Source organism: Tauraco erythrolophus, chromosome 4, assembly GCF_009769465.1.
Source record: "Tauraco erythrolophus isolate bTauEry1 chromosome 4, bTauEry1.pri, whole genome shotgun sequence".
Taxonomy (NCBI): Eukaryota; Metazoa; Chordata; class Aves; order Musophagiformes; family Musophagidae; genus Tauraco; species Tauraco erythrolophus.
Genome location: NC_141468.1, coordinates 46,953,714 through 46,973,787, shown reverse-complemented (window position 1 = coordinate 46,973,787; position 20,074 = coordinate 46,953,714). Strand labels below are relative to the sequence as shown.

General features: G+C 38.1%; 1 protein-coding gene across 1 annotated transcript in view; it reads right to left on the bottom strand.

Moving 5' to 3' along the window:
- The window catches only part of ACSS3 (acyl-CoA synthetase short chain family member 3), a 93,146-nt gene that overhangs the window by 43,953 nt on the left and 29,119 nt on the right, over window positions 1-20,074 (bottom strand). Inside the window, exons 8-9 of the mRNA XM_086610363.1 lie at window positions 9,063-9,214; window positions 333-436 (exon numbers count right to left, since the gene is read on the bottom strand). Coding sequence (XP_086466489.1) covers window positions 333-436; window positions 9,063-9,214 — 256 coding nt within the window. The remainder of the gene's footprint in view (window positions 1-332; window positions 437-9,062; window positions 9,215-20,074) is intronic.

Sequence of the window (20,074 nt, the reverse complement as noted above, 5' to 3'; positions counted from 1 at the left end):
TGTCACAGATTAGTCACACATGCAGACAATATAAAGATACACCTGGAAAAAATACTGATGCAAACTTTTTTGTTGTTTTTCTCACAACACAGGCATCAGAAAATAGCTTTTTTTTTCTATAGAGCTTTTAAAAATGTTGTGTTTTAAATAAATTCTGAAGTCACCTTTCAGACCACTTCCAAAAAACATTCTTCCTTCTTGAATTTTTATTTTCATTCTTGGTCCTGCCTAAGGTTAATGGAAAGAGAAACCAGTTGTACCTGCAGACTCAGGAAAGAAGTCTAAAAATATCTCCTGACTGTATTTTACAAACAATATTTTAAAACACTCACCAGTTTGCCACCAGTGGTCCAGTACAGGTACCTTGAAGATTTTCTTTGACCATTCTAGCGTGTCCACATCACAGTGCTCACCAGCTACGAATAATGTTCTGAACCTTTAAATAAAAATAAAAAAGTATATATCTTGATCTGGACAGGCAAAGGAAAACATGAGAACAAATTCAATAAATATCTCTGGATGGTGTCCCAGATAAAGAGAAAAGGGGAGCAAGGACTCTTACTCTTTGTATGCTCCTTCTTACTAAGTAACAATTAGAATCTTAGCAATATTAATTTATGCTACTTAATACATCATGTAAAAGAAGATCTATTTTCTGAATGCAAAGACCTTGGGAGACCAGAGGCAAGCAACTGTCAATGAAAGTAAAAAAATAGATAAATGCTCTGTATACAGGAACTAGGTAGATATTCTTTAGGCAAAACATAAGAATGAAATACTAAAAAAGAGTCAGAAAGAGATATCAGAAGAATTAGTAAAGAAATAAACAGAACTAAAAGGAAATACCTGTAGCAAATTATTAGTTTTAAGTTGTTAATAATATTCCATTTAAACAGATTTTAGTTTCTTTTGAACTGTTGAGTCATCTTTTATAGGCCTTTGAAAACGAGTTTGGGGGGAAACAATGGGACATAAAGCCATTTTCCTCCTGAGAGGCAGGCTATATATGCATAAATAAAAAAAATAAAGTAACCCTACTAGATAATGCCAACCAGAACAACATTCAGCAGCCTCAGGTCCTTCATCGCAGTACCTGACTTCAGTGCGTTTTGCTGGACGTTCTGCATCCAGCTCTGGCAGAGGAGAGATGCAATGCCTGGCAGTCCTGACAGATGTGATCTGCATGCTTGTGCCACTAAATTAGGTAGTGCTATATAACTGAGTATTAAACCCACACACAGTCTCTAACTTCAGAATCTTTTATCGAATGTTTAGTCACACTTTATCATCCTTCATTAAGCATTACAAATCCACTTTACACTCTGTTTAGAATGATAAGGTCCTCTGTGTCAATAGTAGCTTTCTTAAAAATGACTATCAGTACCCAGAAGCTAGACATTACCATACTTTACTGCATGCTGCTAAGGTTTTGATATTTCTAACAATTCCTCAGTAACTTTATTCACGTCATAGTAGAGTTTTTGCATTTATTTCCTAACAAGCAATTTAAAAAAAACTGATAAATTGCATATGGTGCGGCCTCACCTTGACTACTGTGTGCAGTTTTGGGCCCCACAATTTAAGAGGGCTGTTCAGGTACCTGAATGTGTCCAGAGGAGGACAACAAAGCTGGTAAAAGGGCTGGAAGGCATGTCCTATGAGGAGCAGCTAAGGACTCTGAGTTTGTCTAGTTTGCAGAAAAGGAGGCTGAGGGATGACTTCATGGCTCTCTACAGCTTCCTGGGGAGAAGTGGAGAGGGAGGTGCTGAGCTCTTCTCCCTGGTATCCAGTGACAGGACACGTGGGAATGGTTTAAAACTGTGCCAGGGGAGGTTTAGACTGGACATTAGGAAACAATTCTTTGCTGAGAGGGTGGTCAAACACTGGAACAGGCTTCTGAGAGAGGTGGTCAATGCCCCAAGCCTGTCAGCATTTAAAAGGCATTTGGACGATACTCTTAATAACATGCTTTAACTTTCAGTCAGCTCTGAATTGGTCCAGCAGTTGGACTAGATGACTGTTGCAGGTGCCTTCCAACTGAAATACTCCATTCCATTCCATCCCATTCTAAAGTCACGAATACTCATGACACTGGCGAGACACTGTCACCTAACAAGATACTAAAGAGAAGAATCATTTATGATCTTGCCCTCACACCTCCAACAAAGAAAGAAGCAATACTCTTCAGGTAGAAACACAGAACATTTAATTTAGGTTCATTATGTACTGATGAACTGCTGATTTATATTCAATACTTTGTCATTAGTACATGTCTAGATTTATAGTCTGTGTTGTGACAACATGGTTTCTATTGACAGCAATGCATGGTATTTATCTTAATTGGCTCTTATTATCCCAAAAACACGTCTATGTTGAACTAGTTCTCTAGGCTTCTTCTACAGTCCACAAAGAAAAAGACGCAATTTTAAACTGTAATTTACCTTTAAGAGACTCAAAAGAGTAAGGTTTATTTTTTACATCTATTAAAAAAAAAAAAAAAAGAAAATCAAAATGAAACAAAATCCAAGGCCCTAGAGCATGACTAAACTACAGTATAGAGACTTGGATAAGTTACTCTTTAAAAAAATAGCAACAGACACAGCTATTCAGTTATTGCATTATAACTTGAAAGGAATGTTCCTGCATCTCAGAAGAAGGAAAGCAGGGGAATTTAAGACATATCATTTCTAGTTTCATTTTACATATAAATCACAATAGAAAACTGCAACTCCTTCCCCAGAAGGCTTGTGTGGCAATCTGAAACACTTCAGCCACACCAATGCCTGTTTGTAACAACCAGGTGCAATCCTGCCGCAAGGAATAATGTGAATTCTGAATGCAGAGCTGCCACGCACATGCCCTATTGCTACAGACCAAAGAATTTGCTTCCCTTCTATAGTATCCACACAGGGCGGGCTCATGCCTTCCCTCTCCCAAATCCTCCTTACTCAGCATATGATCAACAAACACAGCACTTTCATTTTACTCAAAGATGCAATTTAAAACCTCAAAGAGATAAGAGGCAAACAAATCAGAAGAATTCTGTTTACTAGCAAGTAACCTGTCTTTGAGTGAAAGAGTACAGGTATACTCACAGTACAAAGGACTAAACATTTCACAAACAGCCTGTCAAGCCAAGAGAAACTGCAGAGACACTCTGCCAAGTACTGCATCAATCCTCAAGGCTTCTGAGAGGATCAAATGCCTAATCAGGATACGAATGGAGTTTCATGTGGCCCAACATCAGACGCTGGGATTAAAAACACTTATCCAAAGTGTCCCTTTGTTAGGATTGCAGCATGCTTTACCACAGCCAGATCAATGTCAGTGACATTTTGTTTCACTTCAAGTCTTCACACAGTCCATTATGCATTCAACTGCTGAACAAAGGACTTGACTCGTGTCCTTCAGCAACGGACACAAAATGCATTGATTTTGTAAAACCTGTAGACCTGTGGCCATAAAGAGAGAATTCTTAGATCTGGTGGGCATGAAACAAATTTCAATTCAGAGACATGTAATCTAGAAAGAAAACTACAAGATTCATCTTTCCATGTACATGAAATCCAGGAATTTAGGAAATTGCAAGAAAAATCAGCAAGTAACTCAATGGTGTCAGAAATGAGAAAGGGAAATAAATGCACAGGTCATCCTGTCTGACCACAGGACTGGCAATATCTCTAAGAAGGAACTTAGAGATTGACCTCTCATCTAAAGACCACAGACATCCCATAACAAGGCTGCTCAAAGCAAAAAGCATATTCTGAATATTCACACTTCATTCCTCTCCAGAGGACAGACACGTCCCGTGAGCACAAAAGGCAACCTCTCAGTGTAAGGACTAGCGACCTACTTGCTGTATAGATGCAAGGCAGGAGAACATACAGATTAAAGCTACATCTGGAGACAACGTAAGTAAAACATGAGATGAAACATCATGAGTGCATGAAACACACGCAATAAGCCATGTGCCTTAAAACTGAATAGAGTTTTTTTTCACAGTGACGCTTGGCCTAAACATAAAAATTCAGATGAGTTTATTGTCTTTTAGATCCATTTACACATCTCTAGTTAGAACACAGGAAAATAAACTTCCAGAAGCAAAAGACATTGGGAACTCTAATCACCAAGGTAGGGACCCCTGCACCAACTAAATATAACCTGAGGATGGTCTTAGATGTGAACTAAGTACATGTAACCATAATAATAACTTCCATATATGAAAGTCAACGTAGCGCACATCTGGTTACAAACTTACAAAAGTCAGAAGATCTTTAAAAATGTTACTGTGCTGAATTTGAACACGCAGATGAGAGAGTTCAGCTTTCTTCATGTCAGAACAGTGTTTTGGCCAACTCTCCTTTCTGACACCCCAAGATGGCTTGGAGTGGCTTCTTTCTTGGAACAGAAGGCCAGTGGTCAAATGTACAAGCAGCTTTCACATTAAATAAGCATAGTTTTCTGTCCTCATAAATATACAACATCATTTTGGTATACTGCTTTCTGAGTACATCTTCCACATTAGAAGATAATGATCATAATGAGTGTGACTCAAATCAGCATCTTGCACCTGAACGCTTTTATTATAAAGCACAAGCCATTGCTGATAATTACAGTTAATAGCTAACTGGAAGTTGTAACACAGAAAAAAGTTTACGATAGAAGAGAACAAAATAATGTAAAAACCACAAATATGTGTTTTATGAAAAGTTTTTTAAGACTCGTATTTGTATGCAGGGCACTCCTGTTAAGCACTGCAATATTTACAGTATACAGAATGTTCGGTATTTAGGCATGTTAAACACAACATTTCAGCTGTGATGTAAAAATCTAATTTATTAATTACATAAACTGCTGAAAAATTCTGTTAAGTGTCCTTGTTTTAAAAATAAAGCTATCAAAACATCAAGAACTTAAAAGACTTTACAAAAAAGTTAAGACATCATCTCATGCCCTGAGCCAAAAGCAGAATTCCTCTCTTCTGAATTGCCAGCTTTAATAATCAGATTTAATAATCCGCAGGCTCAAGAGCAACCTTATGTTGCAAGAAGGAGAGGGATTAGTTCCTTGGCAAATTTACAGCACAAAACTATCAAAAAGAACACCAGAGCAAAGTGCCACAAGCCTAACAAAGCGTAAGAACTATGGAATTATTGTCTCCTATCAAACAGTATAGCAAGAGAGAGATTGCAATGGTTATAAAAAGTCCCACTGAACAATACTTTAACAGTCCACTTAAAACTTTAAAGCATGTCAATGCACCTGTAATTGCAATCATCTATCACTGCAATGCAGTTAACGGGAAGAAAGATCTGTTAAATAAATATGTCCTAAGCAGTTCTGAAAACCTATATTCCTAACATCAAATTCAGTGCAATCAAGCTTTTAGGCCTTATTCAAGAGCCCAGCAGAGTGGACTTGAATTACCACCTAATACAGGAGACAAATCAAGATCCTCAATGGCCCTGACGTAATCCAAATTGTTCAATGCAGCATGTACATTTTGGTGTCACTCCAAGCACAGAAGAAACCACATCTCCATACTATTTCTCAAAAGCAGAAGTGTTCACATGGGTAATAATCTGAGCTGAGCTGCACTTTTCCAGATTAAAAGATCACATAAGTGGTTTCAGTTCTGGAATGCATACATAATTTTTTCCTGGCAAAGGAAAACTCTATCTGCATTATGTTAAATAAGCTTTTTTCCCTGAAAAGACAGCAAGGAAGTTTCATTTGCATTTCTTAACATAAACCGTAAATAAAGAACTATTACTAATTCTTGGAGTACCTGGAGATTGCAGACACCTAAACATGTTAAATAAATAAATAAATAAATATTTTCAGGTCTTCTAATTTTTCTTAATTGATGTGTTTTCTTGTTCTCCTCCCTGAATAGATTTTTACCTTGGTCATGAGGATCTAAGCACTGGAGGTTTTGGAGACAGAGTCAAAGAGACACAGAACACAACTGCAGCTCAGCTCCTTCTCACAGCGTGGGTAAAGGAGAGCTTCATGAAGGCTCTTCATGAACACAGCTCAGGACTTCAGCAAGAATGGCCGTACATGATGTACAGCAGCACAAAGTAGGGGGTCGCAGACAAAATTGCATAATGTACCTCAGTATGCTAAATTCTGGGTCTTAATCACATATCCTCTAGCAGCATGTGTGAGACATCAATCACGAGAAGGTATTTAGTTCTAACGGTTTTGAATTTGCTACTTCTAATTTCATATCCTCTTCTTCCTGTGTTATGAGACGGAAAATAGGAGTTCCTAATCTACTTTATATTCATTATTTCTGCACAGTTTTTATGCAGTCTCATATTTCTTTCTAAAGTAAGTACATTAATATTTGGTATTAGATAAACAAGCAAGAATGTCTAGATTCTCTTGATATAAAACAGCAGAAAATTCACAACTGACCTAAAGCCAAGAAAGCCAAGTAGGCTATGGGACACAAACTGCAAATTATTACTTGTATGTTAATCTAATCTGCTGAGTTGTTGCCCCATTTCATGCAAAACTGTCAGTTGTCAATCATTGGGAAATCAGACCTGTCCAGTTCATAACAATTAAGTCAATTAAAGCATGAAGTGTGATTCCAAATACGGAGTTAATGGCTTGGTGTTCTGAAGTTACCTCATGAAGATGAGAACAGACTTCAAAAGGTGAATAGGATATGCTCAGGTACATGAGAGTCATAGAGTTTGGATGTACTTGTTTTTCAAACACAACAGGAAGCAATATGATAAGACAGCAAGCTTAGCAGCACTGTGCGTTATCAAAAGTGGCATCTTTAGATCGTTTAGCAATACGTAGTTGAGCAGGGCTTTCATCCTGCAGTATTATAAATTAAACATCTTTTCTTGTTAAGCATGAGCCATGTTTAAGACATAGGTGACATTTCGTGTCAAAGACAAACAAATTTCAAGATATCACTCCAACAGGCAACAACAAATTTGAAGCACAGACACTACAACCTTTGGAAACCTCACATATAGTTTTGTGCAGAGGTCAGCGATACCAGAAACATCAGTTCTTGGCAGAAATTTATTTAACTTTCACCATTTCAAAAGAACACAAGTCTGTTTATAATTTGATTTACTCCTGTAAATCAAGTACTCCCTTGTATATAGGAAGCTGGCATTGCTTACCAACTCTGTATCTTATCAGTAATTGTCTTTTTTTAACAGGATTTTTAAAAAGTGACATTGACCTTTATAATTTTTTTTAAAAGAATTTTTCAGGAATGAAATGTACCATGGTGGAAACCTCTTTCAGGACTGTATTCATGGACATGTGTTTTGGAGTCTCTAGTGTAAGGATACATCTTAGCCCAAGTAGCAGAAAGACATCTCATTTCAAAGATTGTGCACCATATAACAGAAGAAAGTATCGTAAGTCAAGTAAATGAACTAAAGGTAAGACTGATTTCAAACTGAAACAGACAGAATTCACTTGACCTTGGATGGAAAAGTCTATCCAAGTAACACCCAAAAGCAAGGATTTTCCTAGAATTAAAATTTTAATCACCAGTTGGACTCCATTTCTTAACAACTGCACTTACTAGATATTAAATGCTGCACCAGAGGGTTTAGTAAAAAGAAGTCACGTACCAGGGAATGACATGGCTCAAGGCTGAGCGAATTATGAGACAACTAAATCTGCAGACAAATGGAGACGCTCATTAACTATGCACTGAATAGGAATGATGAAACACCTCTTTACATCTGGGGCAACTGATATCAGCAAGGAGACTCTCATCTGGAATTCTCATTTGGCCAGAAAATATGACAACTTACAGACCAGTTTAGCAGATTTTCCATTAAATGAATACCCTAAAGACAGACTAAGTCATTTTAGTCATTGTTTAAAAAATGCTGAGGAACAGTGATTAAATTTTCTAGCATCTGGATCACTTTTCTGTCAATAAACATCACAGAATAGTGCATTAGGGTCTCAAATGAGCTTGTTTCATATTTCAAGGAGAGGTAAGGATTGATGATAGCACTCAAAACAGATGGAAGAAAGTAATGATGAACTTGTAATGAATACCTCAGGAATAAATCCAGCTTACTGACAAAGAAAACTTTCCTGAGCAATTAAGAACATGGAGGACTAATGAAGATACATGGCTTTGCATCTTCCCCTTCTCTTTGGACAAGTGTGATAAAAGAAGTTCTTATGACTGAACACTGCCTATACAGTCTGACACAAATAGGCCTTGCTTGATGCTGAGCAAATTATTCAACATCAAGATTAGATGTGGTCCAAACCCACATATTTTTCAGCTGTAGAATGTTTGCAATAAGATACAGAAACTTGGTCTGTAGAAGTACTAAACACTCACAGATGCAAGTTAGTGCGAGAGGCATTTTATTAATATAACGCTAATAACACATTTTAACCATATAATGCTAAGAACTCTGAAATAGTGGTGGTTCAGTGGCTCAGACTGGATATTCAAATCTAATAGAAGACTTTGACCTTAATCTCCCTGTGCCTCAGCTTCTCATCTGCAAAATACAGATAATACCACTCTCTCATCTCACAGGGGATTTGTGAGGATGAACTCAGTCATGATTTTGAAGCATGGTGATAGTATAGTGATAAACACCTTAAAAACAGTATGAGATAGCAAATAGCTCAGTCTTTGGAGCACATAACCATAAGCAGTAACTAAGTTATGGGGAGATAAACAAAATATTCACTAGCTGATGATTAAACGAACACTAAAGATCCTGTGCACTCAACGAAATGAGAGGTCATGTGGGAAAGCAGTACAGGATCATGTAATCCAGCACTGTATTACAGAGTATAATCACAGGGAAGTAAAATTAAAGTTGAGTGCACAATCCTAACTCCGTAAGAGCTCTTAAGAGCTTTCATCTTCTCCAAACTATCGATATAAATTTATAAGCAAATATATATGCACCTAAATTGTCAAGAATACATTTAAAAATCTGCTATACAGAGGTGGGCAAAGCCCCAGACACTCTGCTATTCTTAGTTCATTCAGCCTGTTTCTGTAAGAAACTGCTTCCACTGTATCCTTAGTTCACCTTTTCAGAGAGTACTGCTTTCCCAAGGCTGCCTCAGGGTCCTGCTGACGGATTGCTCTAATTGCAGTTGGTGAAGTAAAGAAGGCAGCTACTTCATGCTCTGCTAGCACACGGAAATAGGCACCAGCATCTGGCGTTCCCACAGGCTTCCCCTATGGAGAGAATAATTCAAAATGTCACAGGATAAAAATACTTTATAATTCCTTGACAGTTCAAGGCTTGAACACGTAAAAGCAGCGGTAGCACAGCAACAGAAGTAATTTCAAGTAAGACTCTAAAGAAGGCTTTGTTAAAAATAACACTACTGTGAGTGTATTCACTTGTGGAAATAAATTCACAAGCTTTGGGCACAATCTCTCTCATGAACACAGCACATAGTAGCTGCTACTTAGAAAAAAAGGGCAAATGGACACATGAATGAAAAGACAGCCACAAAGAGCCGTTATTACACTGGCAGCAGAGGGAGTCCTGTCTACATCTACCCTTACGGCAAAGCAGCCTGTAGAACACCCAGAGTCCCACTGAACTAGGAGTCTCTGGACACAGCTGCACTGCAGCTATACCCGCCATGCACAGGCCTATGGGACATAATGCCACCTTTTTCTCACCTAGCAGTTTCCTTCCAATTCTGAAAAAATTTCCATTCAGTTGATTACAACTGCCTTCTTGGCATCTTTGTGCTGCTACTCCACAAAGACTGGAGAGAAGCCAAAGACCCCTTTTCTCAGAAGTTTTAGCATGCTACCAGACTGTGGTCTCATTTGTTTGGGTTTTTCTTAAATACTAAACATTGTCTTGAGCTAAGGGGTATAGTCAAGAGAATTGTAAACAGAGTAATCAGATGTGACAAATTGTCCAATGGTAAGTAATAATAATCACTTTTCTCTAGTGCTGCAAATATTAAAAAGTTGTCAGTGTAGGATCGCATAATCACAATCTTACTGTATGTATTACTGCAGTGCATGAACTGCTCCATACATATTCTGAAATTATGAAAAGATGATGTAAATGTGGAATGAGCTTTCGCTCCACAGGTATTGCCATGACCTTTTCACTAGAAAGGCCACACATGGAAGACAAACTTTGACACAGGACACAAGTTAGGAGAAACATACACTTTACATACTGCAAACACAGCTTTCTCAATGCTTTACACAAGGCAGCACACAGTGAAAGTTTCACTGCTGAAATGTCACTGGCTTTACAGCAGTTCACCAGTCACAAGACAAATTCATACCTCCACCATCCTTGTGTAAATACACATTTGGAATACATCCTTCCTAACAGGCGTCATTCACATTCATGTATTTTATTGCTTTCCACAGAGTTGCAGGCACAATTTATGATTCTCAGCTAGCAACAGGCAGCACAGTCTTCACTTGTGCCAGTAACTTTCAAGAAACCATACGTACTTTTTCCTCTAACACAGGAGAAGACTTGCAATGAGACAAACACAATGCAATAGATAGATTAATAGGTCCAGTAGAAAAAAAAAAAAAGCAGAGGAAACTTTTTATTTTGCCAAGATGCAAAAGGAACATAGTCATTGGAATAACCTGAAGAATTTACTAAATCCAGTATTTTTATTTTAATAATGAGGCACTAGTAACACATTAAACATCTTCATGAAAACGCACACTAATTGAGTTAGTTGCCCTGTCCCAATATAAAAAGCAGTGTGCTGGTCGTGATGCAGACTCATAGCAATTCATCTTTTCCCCTCTCTCCCACTTGTCCTCCCCACTGTTGTCTTCCCCAGACTTGCTCTGCATCCAGCTGTGCCTTAACACTGGCAAGAGCATCAATGAACTATTTGGCAGATTTAAAGAACACAGGATGCCTTAGGCCAGGTATGTACCATTAGCTTCACAGCCCTACAGTGAGATATTGCTGGTGAGAGGAGTGCTGCAACAGAGGATCATCGTAAAAGGAAAAAACACGAAGACAAAACAGAATGAATAATTAAAAAAAAAGGATGGAGAGGCGGTGAGAAGCAAATGGAGAGAAAATAAACAAAAGAAACAATCCTCAGCCAAAGTAGCAGGGAGGAGTATTACCAATGTCAAAAAAATCTTTTTGCTAATGTCCTATCCTAAATTACCAAAAGAAATGCAAAAGAATGCTATTTGCTTGGTAAAAAAGTGAGTTATGTCCTTTTTTCTGTCATATAACACAGTTTCCAAAGAAAAATCTTTCACCTGACTATCTTTTAGCATCCTCTTTGCAAACTTCTTCATTGCAACTTTCATGTATTCATCCAAGTGTTCATCAATATTTGTTCATGAACCTTTTTATTCAAGTTCATGTCATTTCCCTATAATATTCACTATACCTGCAGATCTGCATTCATATGGTTAGGAGTTCAAGCCCACATCACTAACACTTAAACAAACAGTCTCGGACTATGAAAAATTCCATATTTCCATAAACTTCTCATTAACTAATTATGCAACCGAACTAGCACCATCTGTACTCATCTTGAACAGCAATGAACCAAACGGTAGAACAAATGGAAATCAGTTATTCTGCCAGTAATAATGTAGGCTGTTATTTTTAACCAATTAGAAATGTTTAGAGCTCATAAAAGGGCTGTGTCTGGCCCTGAGCACACCCATCCCCTCCTAGAGGCTTAGCTGCTGATGCTCAAGGGCAGGTTTGCCATGGTGCACCTGCGTAACTTTGGATCAGACCACTGGGAAAACAGAGAAGTTGCGTGAAGAGCTGAAAGGAGTCTCTCCTTGCTTGGGAAGGGATTTATGCTCATGCTTTTGCCAGTGGTCCCTGCCAGAGTTATGTTGCAGGCATGCCTGTGCCTCACACCTCCAGCAAGCTCGAGCCTGAGCCTGAGCCTTAGAGCATCTTCAACACAAGCAGCTAAACCTTCAAGAGTGAGTGGGTAGGCATGCGAGGCTCTGACACGTTGACATTTGTATGTCACAAGTAAGCTACAACAGCTTTGGTTTGGAGAAGTAACATTCTCACATCTAGAAGAAAAACAAATAAAACTCAAAAAGTGTATGGAAAGGAATAGAAAGTTCTCCTGACAGTCATTAGGAAATAATACCCAAAGAATAAGGCGACACTTAAAATATTCATTTCAGAAAAAAAAAATCTAGCCCAGCTGTAAAATATTCTTAGCGATTCTGCAGAAAAACCTCCGTGGTGCTTTGGCAGCTGTTCACAGTTTAACAAATGTATAAACAAAAACTGACGTGAGCAAAATAAATCTGAGACAGTGCAAATTAATTTCAGAGTCAAAAAAAATGCAAGTAAAATTGCGAAAAAGAGTTCTCCTTTATTATACAAAAATTTTAAGAAGTACTGCAAGATGCCATCAGAGGCTTACTACCACATGCAATTTTGATTTTTAAAAAGTTAGCAATATAAACAATAAAGCACAGGGTAATTAAATTCAGAATATGCTTCCAGTTTATTGAGTCAATTGGGGACTATGAGCAAATCAGATGCTTCCACCGGATTTCTGCAGGGATCAATTCAAGACCTGTTGCTATTCAATATTTATATCAATACTGGAGATGAAAATTTATTTCAGAAGTTACTTGCAATATAACATCTGTGGTTGGCAGGAACTGAGAGCATGGTAAACAAGAACAAGGCAGTCAGAGAGACAGTGATCTGCCTCACCCAAATTAAAAAAGAAAAGTAGAAACAGACACTTCTTGTGTCAGTTAGGACGATTCATATAGAAAGGATTTTCTTCCAATAACCTACCAAGAGACTCTCAGACAGAGACAAATGTCTTTCTGGAAGTACCTAGATTTATCATGTAATTTATCAGAAGTCTACCATGGAGCAGGTGTCCTCAGGTAGAATGTGTTCATGGATAGTACTTGATTATGAAAGAAGATTCATAGTCAGCAAGAATGATCAAGGGGATAGAAAAGTTCTCCTATGGAGGAAGTCAGAAGCCACCGAGATGGACATATAAGAGAAGCTGTAATAAAATAACCAACTACGCATCAACAACAGCTCAGCAATTCCTCTTCTGCCTGACCTCTAACAACAAGGCGCTCTTCAATTAAAGATAAATTCAAAATAATGAGGAGGAAATTCCCTCTGCATAGCAAATATTATACATGGAACTAAACTAAAACCAGCTGACATCAAAACAAACAAAATCCTGACACATCAGGATTCAAAAGATTATATTCATAGAGGCATTCATCTTTCTGCTGGTGACGCTGCTGCCAAACCGCCACCAAGGATGTGAGACGATGCGTCCCACTGAATTTGTTCCAAAAATACAGTCAGTATGGATGATGGCAGAAAGATCACAAAACCAGCAAACTCCAGAGGCAGCACTTGCTTTGTAAGCTGATGATAACGGCTTACAGAAACTGTAGAAAGGCTGGATGTCCCAAAGTTGTTAACAGCTGTGCCAAATGAGAGTAATTTTAAACCTGTTGCTGTTGTGTACCCTGCGGATTTGTTGCAACAGCAGGGACTGGAAGGATCCCAGTGAGCGCTGTGAGGAAGGCTCCATGTGCACAGCAATGTCTTGCTACAGCTGTGTGGGACAATAGCTCCTTCTCTTTCCCAGATGACTCAAATGCATGGCTTAAGTCCTTAATGCATGGCTCCTTGGCAAATATGGGCATCCTCTTCCTTACCCTAGCTCCAATTCGAAGTCCCAAGCATCGCAGTAATACAATGCTGCCTTTTTCCTGACATCACAGTTAGTAGCTAAACTTTCTCTTCATGCTGCCCTGTTGCTTATAGCATGAGATTCCATTAGCAAGAGCAACCCAGAGTGGGCTGTGAGACTTCAAGTAGCTTATTTATAGCTGAAGTTTGTCATGCCTTGGAGAAAAACAATCCAGGACAGACTTAAAAAAAAAAAACAAAAAAACACAAAAACCCACAAAACCAACAAACCTGGCTGTATCCAGAGGAATTCATTACTGTTTTCACATTCCTGACAATGGTGTTACAGCAAGCAAAAACTGAAAGCATGTCGTTACCATAGCAATTGTTAAAGTGACAAGCTGTCACTTACCAAGTAATTTAAAAATAAACAAATCGCTTTAAGAAGTGAGGGTATGAAGTCAGCCCTGTTCATATTCAATAGTGGTTGTCCCTAGGCAAAGGGGATGAAGTCGTTCTTTCCCTGTACCTAAATAGCATGCTGATACTCCCTAACCCAAAACCCATCATTAGGCTATCATTTAGGAAAAGCTTTGACTACAAATTCATGAATAGTCACCGTTAAGAAAGTCTTCTGAGCAGAGGAAAAATTATACACTATTTCTCTTCGTAAACATTATTTTTCTTCCTGCGTGTACAGAATCCTCCCTTTTCTATCCATTTTTAATCCTCAAAAAGACAACACTGATGTCACAAGCACTGAAGACTCGATTGACGGCATCTCAGAGAAAAACAGGAAAACGTACTGTTACTGTTTAATAATGCTCTCCCCAAGAACAAAAATCATGAAGTAGAAATTAATTTAATTAATTAAAGAGATTAATAACTCTGATTTTTCTTTAATAGCCATTGTTACAGAAATAGGATTCTTACCCAAAGAGATTAATAACTCTGATTTTTCTTTAATAGCCATTGTTACAGAAATAGGATTCTTACCCTTTTTCTTTTCCAGAACCAACATATTTTAAATTCAGAGGTACCACAACAACATAACAACAATAACCATCTTGGTCCCCACGCATCCACAAAGAGATAACACTTTACTATAAGATGATCATGTAACAGAGACTGCTGCAGGAATGCATCGCTTTCCTCCCCGTTCCTTCTTGTCTTACTCTGCATCTGCCAGAATGAAAAACTCTTCATTGCATTATTTATTGTAGTGATTCTCTTCTGTCAAATTCATGCAACAATTTTAATGTTGCCCAGCATATCAGCGGTCAAAAAAAGCTACTATAAAACTATCAAAGTCTTTTCCTTATCTCTGAGAAACTGCCATTTTTCTCACAAGGCTTTACTCTTCTACTTAACTAGCATGGTGGTGATGAGTTAATCCCTCTGGAATGAAGAATCTAATTAACATCTATTAGGTTTTTAAACATTAGTTAGACTATAGACTACAGCAATTTAATACTCAGGCTAATGTGATATTTCATTCTACAAACGTGCATTTCTGCTGCCGAGTGAAGTTTTTCTCCTTGTTATTCAGAATGTCAGAGAAGGCAACAGCAGTAGTCCCTAGTCTTAAAAGTCTATGAATTTAGGGAAATCACTGGACTTTTGCCAGAAAAACTAGAAAATTGACCTCTTTTGTAAAATAATTAAACTTAACAAGGAATAAAACCTATTTCTTTCTATTTTTTTTTTTTTACTATTTTATTTCTATTTTTCTAGTGAAAGTAATTTATAACTGGAGTTCTCTGTTTAACTATTTCTAGAGATCCTGCAGCCACTGAAGTCCCCAAAATTGCATATCAGTACTATATCGAGCATTGGGAGATGAAATAAAGTAGCCAACATTAGGTAAATTGTGCAAACCATAAAGGGCTCAGTTTCTTTCTTCTCTAAATTTCAACTGAACTCACACATTTAGTGTTGATACATTCCAAATAGGTATGTTAAGTGTTCACTGCCTTCAATATTTCTTGAATAAAAAGCAAAGGAGCTTAAAAGATGACCTTACTATTCATGAAGTAGGATTCTGAAATACAAAAGAAAAAAAAAAGCAATACTTTTTGATTAGTGCATAGAACAGTTGAATAAATCAATTGAAAACTGTGGATGATTAAATACACTTAAAAATGTAAAAGTCATACATGAAGGGGAAAAAATATATTAATATCTATATAGATATATTTACATGGCATGTAGGCTTAAAGAACATGCATCTGCATATGGGAATGCATATATATGACACATACTGACACTGCAAGGACCAGCTCTTAGCAGCATATGCTGAGATTTCTCACTCTCCTACACATACAAATAAGAATTCAGTCTACAAAGTCTTTAACCAAAACAGTCAACAATTTACTATATCATGTACCATAAAACCAGAAGTGATCCTAACTGGAAGACTATTATATGCTGCAGAGTTAGTGATCCACTTAACAGTTGACCTGAAAAGGCACAGGCCTGTGCTGTGCTTGTCTGTCTCTTAACTTTGTCCAGAAGGTCTATTCTATGTGAGTAAATTCAAGAGAAATAAGAAAGCAAAGATTTCTAGCTTGTGTGGAGACCATATACCAGAAAATTAACCTCACATATTGATCCATACTATCTAACACAAAAAGCGTCATCAACTGTAAGATCAGCAAAGAGTAGGTATTACTTTCCTAGAGTATATTTCTGCTTCATAAATCTTGAATAAACTTATTAACTCTAATCATGTATATAAATAATTTAAATTACTGGGAAAGTAGATTCAAGATTGAAGGATAGGATGTTAGTATTTAAACGTAGCCTATGGTGATGACCACACATTCTTTTAAAAAGCCCTCATTTCCAGACAAGGGAACAAGGTCAAAACAAGTAACAGTTTTTTTGTTTAATGATACTAAATTTCCAAAGATTTCACCTGACAGGAGAGGGACAAATGGAGTCTTGTGGGATTTAAGTGCAGCACATAGACTGTTCTTCCCCACCCTTTCCCCTCAGCAAAAGGCAGGTGAAAAATGCACACTGAATATCTCAGTATGCAAAGCCATGCATACACTTCAGTTAATTTTTCTCTTGTTCACAGTGGTCTCTTCTGTCACCAAAATAATGCAGAAAAGAGAGTCCAGACTTTCTCTTCTTCACAGGAAAAAATGATGGGTTTGAATGCAACACAAAGAACATTGCAGTGCTCTCTTTCTTTCATAAGCACTTAACTGAGCGTACATGACTTAAATCAAGATACTAAAATCAATATCCAAATTATTTAGTGAACTTTTAGGAGTTCACACATATGTACCCATGCCTGCCCTACATAAATGAACAACACAGGAAGAATCTGACAAGCGTGAACTCTGGGATGAGCAAAAGGTATAGGACAGCCATACAGCAAGTATGCATGTGTTACAAAGCATCACAAACCCACCTCTGCATCTGGAGTTATTTGCAAGTTCAAGTACACAAGTATCTAGTGTTAGTTCTTCTGGACACATCCACCCATCTATATGAATGTATGTATATTTGTATTCGAACATAAGAACTGTGGAAACTTACTGTATTTCCTTTTCCACACAAAGATAGATTTAGTTACTAAGGAATTCTTTCTGCAAGAGAGTCTACCTCATGAGTTTAACATGTTCTTTCACTTGCCTGTTCCTCTTGAATTCTGTCTTTTTTTCTTTTCCTAGGTCTTTGTTCTACCGCTTTTAAATAACCTCCTTCCTCCTTGTTTTCAAAACTACTTGATTACTTTTAATTTGAAATGTCCTAAAAACAACCTTGCTTCCTAGCATCCTTCAGAACTTGTATGTCCCACCCCACCAGGTGCCCCAGTGCGCAGCTGTGTCACACACTAAGAACCAAGCATCACTCCTGTAATCAGGAAGCTGACACTGATCATTGACTCAAAAGCTTTCAGAAGTTCCACGGTGAGCTGGTTTGTAAACTCACAGAAGCAAGCGGATTCCACCAGATTAGCACATCAGAGATGCCTCAAAAAAGAGCTCAGCATAAGCAATACTCAACTGAATGGCTGATTTTTATTGCCACAGTTGCACTGTAGCTATTCTCTGCATCATGTATTTCAATAATGCATTCATTGCAAGATTTCATGCTGAACACTGACAGTAAGCAAGTCAGTAAACTATCTGGACTGGAGGTATATTGACTTTCAAATTAAGAATAACCATTTGTTTTAATTTTCTCCAGCTGCTGCAGTTACTGGGTGGGAGCACTCAGGCATGTGAGCGGCTCTGTCTTAGTCATTTAGGGGAAAAAAAACCTTGTGCTTGTTGTTATCACTTTGAGTACTTTAATATTTAATAAAAAATACTTGCTTTGCAAACCTGCTTTTCTAAGAGATTATTGAAAAAATCAATTCAATACCTAGAAGCTAAAAAACAAAGTTATTTGCCTCAGATCCTACAGATCTCAAAATGACGGGAAATAAAAACATCCTGACAAAAGCTCATTTTCTATTTCATAGAACAACTTAACACACTACCCACAGTCTTTCTGTGAACAGAAGAAAAAGTTAACACTTTTAAAAGTTAATCACAAAGTTAAAAATTAACGACAAGGACAAGAACAAATTCCAAACCACATTTTTAAGACTTTAAAATTTGCTTTGCTTTTAAACATTGCATTTTGTTTCTTGTTTTACACTTTTCTGTTACAAAAATTATAAAAAAAAAAACAGGATTTTGCACAAAGCAACAAACACAGGTGTCACCCAGGCACAATCTGCTGTTCTATGAGATATTACCAATCTTGTTCCTTCTATATACACTGGTAAAAATAAACTTAGTACCATGTGAAATAATAACATGAAACATGAATGCAAGCACACATGGTCCCACAGACTTTGTTTACATAGCAAGTAGTGAGGTGAATTAGAGTAGATCAATAGATCAAACCATTTAATGCCAATGCTCTTTACATCTTCTATTAGATGTTATTTGTGGTTTACTTTAGACTAGACTTAGCCTTGTTCACTGGACCAAAAACGTAGCTCAAAGTTTTCCAATGGAAAGCTATCCTACGGATCTTTGCTCCCTTGATAGAAGAGACTTCTCTTATAGGAAGTGTCATGCTGTCCCTTTCATTTTTCTTATGCAGATGACAGTAGCATGTCAGTTCACACATCACCAGTAGGCTCCATCATAAAGTTTCTATATCCTCTATCTTCCATATCTCTGGTCACAGAACCAAAACATATGTCAGTACCTTCTTCCCAAGAAGGGACAGGATCATTCATGATGTCCTCAATGCCAATGAGCACCATGAGGAATGCTGCATACCCTTGTGCCCCACACCATAAGGTACACTCTGACAATGGTGCAGCACAGGCCTAATTTCATTGCACTTTTACCAAATGCATAATGGAACCACAATCTACATTTGGTCATCTGAAAGACACTGGGCTATGTGGGACAGACACTGTGCAAATGTTTCCAATACCTTCCAAATTCAAGGTATCGCTTCTAGTATGAACCACCTAGGACATCTTCGAGACCTTCCTTCAGACTGAAATACTGTGTACAACTTCCACAGTGCCTGTATGCACAGTTCTCTGCTGTCTGTCATAGCTGGTGCATCCTGCAATGCACTTGTGTCAGGACTTTGTCTACTCCTTCACTGAAGACAGTCACCAAACCACTGAGCATTCACAAGTGAATGGAGTGGGACAGAAGGAATACCATACCACTGGACATCAATGTCTTTCAATCTGGCAGATGTTATGCAATGATTAAAAAGGAACTGATTGCCAATACTTTTCTCTGTCCTCAGCTTTTCCCATCTCCACACCTGTGTGCTGCACACACTCACTTGCTGCATTCAGTACACTTGTTGTGGGTAAACCCAGCTAATCCAGCTATGCCTTACCCCATCTCGCAGTGCCCTTGCCTTTACGACCTTTCCTGAACGTGACTGGGGGCAGAGGACGAGATCATATATCGCCAACAACCACTACCTTAGCCACCACATTTCAAAGAAATTGAATCATCCTGAATAGTATTTGTTGTACAAGCAACTGATTGCAGGGCAGGGACAGGATCTGACATGTGGTCAGAATTACCAGCACCACAAGGCAGGTCCTTTATACACTGCATTTGAGGAGAGGAAGAGAGAATGTGGCTGGGGTTTTGTGCAGAAGCCTAGGAGGGCTGTGTTATCAGGGCATGCCCTGTCCACAGCTTAAGCAATTACCAGGACTATGCCTGGCAGGCAGGCAGTGCTGGGATAGGGCAGGTGGTCTCTGATGGAGCTTGTTGCTCCACAGAACTTCCCTCACAGCTCACAGCCCCTGGGGAACCACCTCTCAAGGCACAGCAGCTGTCACAGTCAATCCAGAGACCTACACCACCTTTGCACATCTCTGCAACCAGTGACCTAATTCTACCAGAAACCTC